The 10466-nt window shown below is 33.5% G+C and overlaps 2 protein-coding genes across 2 annotated transcripts; one reads left to right on the forward strand and one right to left on the reverse strand.

The window, feature by feature from the left end:
* Nucleotides 1–925: 925 nt before the first annotated feature.
* On the reverse strand, nucleotides 926–4718 carry LOC110992626 (cAMP-dependent protein kinase catalytic subunit 1). The gene has a single exon (XM_022258514.2). It carries the CDS (start codon nucleotides 4383–4385, stop codon nucleotides 3324–3326), a length of 1062 nt encoding a protein of 353 aa, XP_022114206.1. The 5' UTR covers nucleotides 4386–4718; the 3' UTR covers nucleotides 926–3323.
* Nucleotides 4719–7870: 3152 nt separating this feature from the next.
* LOC110992591 (ATP-dependent RNA helicase has1) lies at nucleotides 7871–10431 on the forward strand. Its single transcript, XM_022258471.2, has 3 exons — nucleotides 7871–8028; nucleotides 9063–9259; nucleotides 9384–10431. Exons 1-3 carry the CDS (start codon nucleotides 8003–8005, stop codon nucleotides 9515–9517), a joined length of 357 nt encoding a protein of 118 aa, XP_022114163.1. The 5' UTR covers nucleotides 7871–8002; the 3' UTR covers nucleotides 9518–10431.
* The last annotated feature ends 35 nt before the right edge of the window (nucleotides 10432–10466 follow it).

Here is a 10466-nt window from a genome sequence, read left to right on the forward strand (position 1 = left end):
ATACTATGAGTAATAACAAATAATCTGAACGTTTTTTTCTCTAGCAAGTTAATTCTTTTGTCTGTTTTGTCCTTATGGTTTCGACCGAAAAATACATCAATAAAAATCCAAGATGTCAGTAACATACGAAAAGAATATAAAATAGTTATAAAAATATAAACTTCACACAATCATTAATCATGCGTATATAGTTGGGGGCAGACATTTCAGCAAGTGTTTCAATGATTCGATTAAAGAAAACAACCGATTGGTTATACATATTATACACACTATGAGCGCTGCGCTCGTGGTTAAAACTCTTGAGAGTAATGGTTTATTAATGACTGAATCTTTTAACTACAGACATCGTTAAATCTGCATTACAATTGACAATTCACTTAAGCCGATTTCATTAGAGCATCTTAAATAATTGTTTCATCAAAATAACGTACGCTAGTCCATGTCCATGCTGACTGTTTTAATCATTAAATGCTTATTATGACGGCAGCATAAAAATACGTAAACAGATATCAATGGATGACGTTTGTCGCCCACATTGGTAGCGCATACACAATATACAAGTAGAATAGATAATCTAATGTTTATGCTAATTTAAATAAGAATTAATATCTAAAAGTTTACGTAACCTATATCGCTAATTTTCTATTTAAAATTTACGAACTTTTAACTATATTAATAATTCAGATTTTATTATAAGGTAACATAAAATTCTGTATTTCATTGGCAGACAAGACCAGTGTACAAATCCACTTTATGAGGAAGTTGCATATTACGGCAAACGACCCCACGTGCAACAGACGTGTTCTGCCAAATGCGAGATCCATTAGACAACTTTATAAATTCAACCTTTGAGTTACACAGATCAAAATGATATTTAGATTGGCCTGAAATGTATTATATTGTATTGGTTTAAATCAAACAAATATTTACTGTTACATCGATATTTTAATTTCATCGTAATTTATGGAAGATCAATACATGATGACAAATAATGATTGAAATTAACTGACTTTTTACACTTGAACTTCAATGCTATAGGCACTCGATATAATAGATCTAGACGTGAACATTTTATAAATTAGTACGCAGATATAAAAAGACAGCTCTCAAATACACACCGTCACTAGGATTTAATATTCAAAACGACTAAAATGTTCACATTAGAAAGATTTGCATACATGGCAATGAGTTATTTTGAAAGCTAATGGAATGAAGTGTAATCAAAGCCAATATTGAATTTTATCCTAAAATGTGGGTCCAATCACTCTAGTTATATACAATGATTATTAAAGTTACATCATTTAATTTCTTATAAGTTTTAAATGAATGTATTCCTAACAGGAACACATTAAAGACATGACTATAGAAATAATGTTACATTATGAATGTCTAACTGGCGTATTTATGTAACAGGTTTGCATCAATTACTAAACAATTCTAAAAAAAACCTCATTCATCAACTCTTTCCTATTACCATATCCTGTTTATTAAGTCTCAAAACAAATAACCTTGTAATGTGCCAAATCATATGAATACATTAGCTTTTTTCCCTTAAAAATAAGTAATTCATAAAATTGTTTTACAAACATTATTCTATTTCTTGATATATTAAAATTTTAGACATAACTTTATTTGTGATTGTGACAGTATGATAAGTATACTGATAACATTGTTATATCTACTGAAGGAATAGTGTCTATCACATCAAATAAAGCTGCACTAATATGCCAATAACTTGCTACACCTATCCACCAGTTAGGACATCAAATTGCAGTAAAATTTAATCTAAATTAAATTAGTACATAGGAAACTTAACTAACCTGTAAAATATTAAAAGACAAGCAAATTGGTCAATATCTACTAGTACAAGAATTTCTGAATAGATTTAATAAGTTTGATATGACTTTGGATTCAGCGTAAATTAATATTTAAACATGTTAGATGAATGTGCAAGTTAAGTAACCTTCCCAGGACCTAAACTAATGACTATTGACACATACGCGCACATACCACATGTTAAATTCACTACAAATAACTATGATATTTGTACAGCCTGGATTCAAAGTCCTACATCTAATAGCTATCAAACTGACCACTGAGCTACAAATGAAATAGGAAAACACTATTCTCTCACTAACATCACATTATACAAGATTAAATGGTTAATTATACTTTTCCTAAGACTGCCTTTCAAGGCAACATTCATATTTTGTATTCCTGTATATAATACAACCTAATTATATTACCTATTATTACTGTTGCTATAATACATTCTCATATGGATGCAGTATTATCTCACAATTCCCTTATTATCTTGTGCTTAAGTAATCAATAATAATTTAAAGGTCATATTGCTATCCATGGAGAATGTTAGGAAATTTATTGCTCTTTAACTATGATGCTAATGAGAGATAGCTTTCCAATGAGACATTATATGCGGCTGTGTTCATCTTCGGTTACTGTACATTCACTAATAAAAGGAACTATATAAAATTACACTTAAAATTTAAGGTCTCCTTACATCAGATCACAAACGAGCTTGGATTGCACAACTGAACACTACATTATGGTAAATAAATTAATCTCTTTCATCTTTATTTAGTTATCCTTAACTAAAATATCAAATGATTCAACAATACATTTTCTAAAAATAAAATCAATAACAAAAGCTCAAAATTACAACTTACACCAAAAAACTTCTTACTTAGGATAAAAGGGACGTGTATCACCATTTGCTTAAAATGATAATATCAAAAGCAAGTTTTGTTTACAGAAATAATTAGTGGTACCTAAACATAGAGCATACTAGCAAAACCTCACAATTCTCAAATATAAGACTGTCTAATGAAAGTGATATCTATAACAACAATAATTAAGTAATGTCTTCTGATGTCTGACAAATCTAAAAGCAACAAGAAAAATTGCAGTACACATTGTATCCACATTACAAAAACAATATAAATTATTTAATAAGCTAACTATCGCAATTTTAAAGGCAGACTACAAAACTGATTAAACAGCCAAAAATGAGGGCTTACATTCCTTGTGGCTAGTATCATCAGAAATGATATAAATATCACCATAGGATAGATATATTAGCCTTCTTATCTATCTGGCAGTAAGCAAATGCCACATATCAGGGATCAGTTCTATCCTCACCAATTTTAACAGTTCAGATGTCAACATTGGGCACAAAAGTTTATATTCACCCAAAGCTATTGCTGAGAGATGTTCATCATTCCCCATGACTAATGTCAAGGAAGGTTCACTAAAACATAACACCTACTCACGGTATTTTCCGCGCGCAGGCTCCAATAGAGCGCTCAGAATTCAGCAAATTCCTTCGCGCACTTCTCAGTTGACGAAATGCGAAGAGCTTCTTCTTCATAATCATCGAAGTTGCTGGTATCTCCTGGACCCTTGCAGCGTGGGATGAAAGGTGCCTCAATCTTCTTCTGGAATACAGCTATCCAATCAGTGCTTGCAAACCATTTGTGACCTTTAATATCATTAACGCCCGCTTTTAGATTACCATAGCGTTTCGTCAAATCCACTTGGAGAAGGTTGCGCAACAGGTCTTTCAGATCAGAGCCAAAGTGTGAAGGAAAGCGAACCTTGCCAGACACGATTTTTTCGTATATTTGAATCGGCTGGTCTGCAAAGAAGGGCGGGTATCCAGCTGCCATCTCATAAACAAGTACCCCAAGTGCCCACCAGTCAACAGCTTTATTATAACCTTTGGACAGAATGATTTCTGGAGCCAGATACTCAGGTGTTCCACATAGAGTCCACGTACGACCTTTCACGCGCTTCGCAAAGCCGAAATCAGTTACTTTTAAATAGCCTTGCGAATCAATTAACAAGTTTTCAGGCTTCAGATCACGGTAGATAAGGTCCAAATAGTGTAGATACTCGAATGCTAGGACTATCTGAGCCGCATAGAATCGTGAATGTGGCTCCGAAAAGCGACCTACCTTACGCAGGTGGGAGAACATTTCACCACCAGGCACATATTCTAAAACCATATACAAGTTGGAGTTGTCCTTGAAATGGAACTTAAGGCTTACCAAAAACGGAAAATTTATAGCTTGCAGAATTCGTTTTTCGTTCAGCGTATGTTCTACTTGTTTTAGTTTTACGACCTTCTGCTTATCTAATATTTTCATAGCATAATACTCTTTCGTGGGTTTATGCTGAACTATCATAACTCGCCCGAATGAGCCTGTTCCGAGCGTTTTTATTCTTTCAAAGTCGTTCAATCCGGCGGTGTTGGTAGGATTTTTCTTCCATTTCTCCTCGAAATCCTCTTTAGCCTGATCGAGGAATTCTTTGACGCTTTCGGCGGCGTCCACCTTTTTATTAGCGGTGGCAGCATTATTGCCCATGGCGTAAACTAGAACTTATTTCAATGCCCCGAATTGCCGTTATACGGGCTACCTTGTACTAATCGATGCCTGCCTGAGCGAACGTAAGAAATAGGCAGGTCAACACAAACCAATTGGAAACGCAGACATTCTTTACGTTCCTTGCACATACACACGTCACAAAAGACACTTATAACAGGCACTCATTGAAATTATTAGATTTTAAAAGTTTAAACTCGAAATCTGACTAAAATTTTTCGTCACATTCACAAGAAATAAAATGGCTTCCTCAGAAACTCGATCGGCAGAGCGAGAGCGAACGAACGATTCATTCGCTCACGAGAGGCGGTCAATTATAAAAATGTTGCCACTTTATATTTATGGAACTACTAATTCCATTTCTACTAATATCATTTACTCTAATTTTTTTTAAAGAACACAAATGCAAAATAATGCATTAGCTTCATTAAAAATAAAACATAATCTGAATTTGGATAATTTGATATATTAGGAAAACAAATAATTTGTTTAAACTAATTTTACAAACAGAAGATTTGACTTCTGTTTAATTTAGAAAATAAAATCTACAGATTCCTTAACCATTATCTCCCCTTTAGAAATCTGTGGATATACATTTTACATTTTTTGCTGCCTTTAACTAGTAATTTAAAAAAATACAATTAATTTAAGTGGCTTAAAATTTTTTGGACGGGTCTGTCAAGTACTAGCTCCTGTATTCAACGGAACGCGGTTTAAATGATAGACATAGACAGACAGACATAGACATAAATCGTCCATGACCAATCTTTCCGAGTGTCTTGATCTTTTGGCATAGTGTAGAGATATGGGGTCTTTCTGCATCTTCTATCGCGTTTTACATGGAGAGTGTTCAGAAGCGTTGTTAGGATTAATACCTGCAGCTGAGTTTGAGATGAATTATCGGACTTAGAACCAGAATACGAAGCTCCACCCATATCATATCGACGTCCGTCGTTCTACAAGTGAGCATTATTTTAGGTAGTGTTTGCCACGCACCGACACAATGTGAAACTATATGCACACTTATGTATTTCTGAGCCAATTTGATGTATCTTGTTCTAGACAAGAGGAATCTCTTGACATAAGGTAAGCCTTATGCCCGTTAGCTCGCTGTTCTAAAGAAAAGGCAAATTTGATGGTGCCAATCATCTTCATGGTTCTCTAACAATCCCGTTAAGGGTGATAAGGGACACTATTAAATCGGTCCCAATTTAAAAATACAAGACGAAAACGATATCATTTTAATGTTTAGTGATTTCTTTTTTAAAACTAAATTAAAAAATACAACACGAAAATGATGTCATTTCAATATTTAGTGATTTAAACTACTATTTACTACCAAACCAATAGATTTTACATCTGGCAATTTATTAAACTTTTCTCATAACACTAAATAGATGGCGTTCTTAAGAATGAAGTATTATTACATTTTTTCCAAACAGTTCTATCTAAAAACTCTGTTAATAAATATACTATATTGAACTTTGTATTAACAATTATATATTTGTGTCTCTGCGTGTTTAATAATGATAAATAACTGAAATTATTTATGTTATTTTCATAAAGTATAACGCCATCTATTAGATTAAAGCAAAACTAACTAAACCAAGATGCAGCGATTAAAATTATAAATTTTTAAGTGAAGTGAAAAGTAAATCCAAAATAAAATAAATGTAGCACAAATTAAACAATAATTACAACAAATAATATAAAGCACTCGTTTTATCTTTCTTAAATATTTTATGCAGAAAAGAGACAAGACTTGTTAAAAAATTATAACTAAAAAAATATCGTATTTGATTTACAAGCTTATAACGTATCGTAGGTACCGACGGTACCGTGTCTACAATCGTTATACATATTACGTATAGGCTTATTACACTATGCGATATTCAGACTGACTTAGTAAGACTGTCTTAAAATCTAATTAGCAAGCTCGCTATTACACTAGACTGAATACCGCATGCTAACTCATTTTTACTCATTTGCAAGCGTACGTAGTCGGTGACGGATGTCGCCATGTGACTTAAGAAACTACCTTAGAGTAGGAGCTGCCGAGTTTGAATGACTATTAAAATGTTATATTAGTAATTTATATTATTATATGTAATTTAATAGATACTCCATACATTCAATATGGCTCTTATTACACTAGGCTGAATCTCAGTAAGACTGTCTGAATATCGCGTGGTGTAATAAGCCTAATAGTGTAATTAGTGTATTGAGTATTCTCATTTCCCATTCCCACCAAAAATCCCGCCTAAAGCTGAGTTCACAAGGTCATAGTCACAGATATCGTTTGCGATTTGCAGTTATGGTTAAAATATTTACACTATGCCTAATCAAAGTTGGTATCTAAATATTTCTTTTCTCCTCTTTATATTGACGACTATTCAATCTCAAATAACCTATTCTAGAGTACATATAGGATATGCAACCTATTATGAAGTTCCATAGTATTTGTTAAATACTTTAAGATTTGGCCGTTTAGATCGTTGGTAATAAAAATTTATAAACATTTTGTTTTTCCGCTCTAATTTTGATAATTATTCAGTTACCTAGAACCCTCAGAATATTATCAAAGAAGATGGTCACCGGACCGAGTAGCGACGACGCGCACACAGCGAAAATAATGTTACAAAAGATTATATTAAACAATACCGTATTCTAAAGAAATAAGGTCCACAATTTTGTACTCATATATTTTACTTGGAAAAAGGTAGTAGGTCGTTGACTTCGAAAAAATCTTGGCTTATGATGGTAAAGAGGTATTATTAAATTTCCCGAACGTTGTTTCTCACAAAAATAAAGAAGCCCCGCCACGCCAAGGCAAATCGGCAATATCTAAGAACAAAAATGTTCATATCCATTTTGATTACCTATTGTGGTAGAGAAATATAAAAATAAAAATTATCTAAGTAGGTACTTCGATTGTAGGTATATTACCTTTGTTGTGTACACCTTTTTGCAGTTTATTGTAGTCTTATTGAACTATTCATACTTCATAGTAATAAAAAGTAATAACTTGTTGTCTAGCTTAGTAAGCTAAGTCTACCTATATAATTATGAAGTTTAAATTTAACCTATGCTAGGTTTTACTTTTAACAAACCAATTTATAAAACGACTTTTCTTGTAAACTTATAGGAGATAAACATACGAGAAAATGTATGATTAATGTATTATTTGTCACTTGATATGATGCTCAATGAAAAATAAAGGAATATAAAATACATATACATACAGTATAAATAACCCAAGTCCCATTAATCGAAAATTTAAAAAATTTCAACAGGAGTAGACTGAGAAAGGTAGACTACTACCTCTTGCTCACCTCCATTAATTCAAGGTTGTTTAAGTGGAACAAGCATATAGTTAGCTATCCTTTTCCATCGCATAGAATACTTTATAGATGTCTCATAACGAAGTTGGCGCGAAACCGTACGCGTATGCGAAACGTTGCGTCTGAAATTTTCTTCCTTCCTCCTTCATTTGATCGTCGGTGTTTGTAGCGTGCGGTGATCGTTATTGTGCAAAGTGCGGAGCACGTGCTAAAGCATTTAATCAACTACCAATTTATTTTAAATTTATTAAAATAAATATGGCAGACGCAGCTGTCGACAAAAAGTAAGTTTTTTAATTTTTTGTGTTCTGTTTTATATATAAAATACACAGTTTTGGCGGCTTGTAAACGTGACCAAAATGGCTACCTTAATAATTTTCTATAGTTGTACGTATGAATTGATTTGCTTGTGGAAATATAACATATTAATAATAACAGTTTAAAAGGGGTACGTGCTTTGGTGTATTTATAAATTTAAACTTAAGTTAGTCATGAAACGTTAGTTTCATGACTAACTTACAACACGCGGGAAAGTTGTAAGTCATAAATATAAGTATGTCAAGTAATTGTACTGTAGTGCGTTGAATTGTATTAGTAGATAAATGTGTTAAGCACATTTTAGCATTCAACACAAGGTTCTAGAAGGTTTAATTGCACGGGAAAATTGAAAGCACGCCGCGGCCGGTGCGTCGGTTTCAAGATGGCGCGGGCTGCGCAGCGTTCCGGCGCGGTAGCGTCACCGAAGCGACGAACGCGCCCGTTTCAAATTTATGAATATGTACTAGCATTTTGCAACATCGGAGTTATCGCGAGGGCAATATTATGTTGTCATAAGTTATTTTTAACGCTTTTCATTCGTCTTGTGGAATTCAATGCAAAGAGCAACTTATTCATTCAACAATGATTATTACGCTTACGTTCATTTTCCTTGCAACTTTCCCACATTTAGCCTTGCGCAACAACTGCCTAGCTGTTTTTGTTACAAGTGCTTACAACCTTGCTTCCTGTTCTAAGTATTAAGTCGGTCGATGCGTTAACTGCATATTTCTAGTTGCAGCTACTCAACTACGCGACTGACTGCATAATACATCCGTTTTAAAGTGTTTTGCCGTAGAATAGAATAGAAAATGCAGTCAATAACGTCATTTAGTGCGATGGTAAATAAAAAATTGTTAGACAAAACATAAGCATATAATGGGTAAAGTTTACAATTCAGTACCTCGATTTTGAGGTCAGAGGGGGAGGGGAGAAATCTAAGAAATCAAAATGTAACCCACCAGACGCTAAAATATAAGCTAATCAATTATTATTATTACAGAGAGGTCGCGCCCGAAGAGGTTACCTCAACAGAGGTAAAAGAATCTCCAGTTAAGAAATCTCCCGCCAAAAAAGTTGCAGAGGAAAAACCAGAAAGTAACGGCAAGGAGGAGAATGGCAGTGGAGATGCCCCTGAGGAAACCCCTGCCGAGAATGGTGACGAAAGCAACGATGCTGTTGAAAATGGTGACGCTGAAGGTATTTTTTCATTCCAAACTATTACTTAATTTTTTAATTAATTTTCAGTAGGAATTTTTTAACAAATGAAAAATAAAATGTCCATATGCTAGTTGAAATATTAAAATTTATTAAACACTTACAGAGACAGAAAAGAAAGACACTGGTGTAAAGAGGAAATCTGCTGCTGCCGACAACGGTGACGTCACAGAAAAGACGACGCCGGAGAAGAAACAGAAGGTTTCAGAAGAAGCACCTCCCGCTGAAGCGGAGGCCTAAACCTTTTGTCCTGCTTGGTTTACTGCAATGCATCTTGTTCATTAGGGCCCAACTCTTCTTACCTTGTACTTCTACAAACCCATAGATACCTATTTTGTACTCCCTTTTACAAGAGTTGTGCTCTATGGACACCACTAAGGTTTAATTGCGATTAAACTTACCTGTGAAAATGTACCTGTAAAGTGTAAATTTATGTTTGGGTTGTGCATCGCAGTGAACTGAACTTTGAATTAAATTCGGTGTTGTATGCTGTTCTGCGTGACTCGGCATGGGTTTAAGTTAAATCGGTCATAACAGTCTGCCAGTACTGCCAAAGGATTCACCTCGGTGAGATCATTCGATCCGTTCTGTGAACGACGCGTTAAACAGCTTCCGAAATACAAGGTTTAGATAAAGTAAGATTTAAATTTAGATAATTCATTTGTAAATTTAAGTTAGCAGTAAAATGTCGCACATTAATTAATAGGCATTAATACTTAACAGTAAAACATTCCTTGACTACAAATTGTGTTGTGAAATTGTAGTTGCTGAATTAGTAATTTCTCATTTAACAATTGAAAAATATGTTTTATTTTCTTATGTATTTATTTCGAGACATTCTTCGAAGTGAAGATGGCGGTGCCTGCTTTCACTCGTCTGAATCAGTTTTCTATACCATTTTCATATTTATGACGTAATAATTGTAAGTTACGAAGTTCAAAGTTGACGTATAAGGTGATAGTTATTGACATACTAATACTGTGTGCTATTTTTTGTACTTCTTATGGTTCTTACCATATTTTTTTTATTTATTTTGCTTTGATAAATATGTGATAGAAAACTTCGAATATAAGATCTTTATCTATTCCGATACAGATTGTAAGGAAATATTGACTAACTTTAAATGTTTCTGGCAATAAATAGTTCAATCTAAACTATTCGTTTTAATTATTTTTAAGACTATAAAATC

The sequence above is a fragment of the Pieris rapae genome, chromosome 9, assembly GCF_905147795.1.
Source record: "Pieris rapae chromosome 9, ilPieRapa1.1, whole genome shotgun sequence".
Classification (NCBI taxonomy): domain Eukaryota; kingdom Metazoa; phylum Arthropoda; class Insecta; order Lepidoptera; family Pieridae; genus Pieris; species Pieris rapae.

Bases quoted from the DNA above. Each gene is read 5' to 3' on its own strand.
- LOC110992626 (XM_022258514.2), bottom strand. From the start codon at position 4,385: ATGGGCAATAATGCTGCCACCGCTAATAAAAAGGTGGACGCCGCCGAA.
- LOC110992591 (XM_022258471.2), top strand. From the start codon at position 8,003: ATGGCAGACGCAGCTGTCGACAAAAA. The intron at 8,029-9,062 runs GTAAGTTTTTTA...TTATTATTACAG, and splicing joins GACGCAGCTGTCGACAAAAA to AGAGGTCGCGCCCGAAGAGG. The intron at 9,260-9,383 runs GTATTTTTTCAT...AAACACTTACAG, and splicing joins TGAAAATGGTGACGCTGAAG to AGACAGAAAAGAAAGACACT.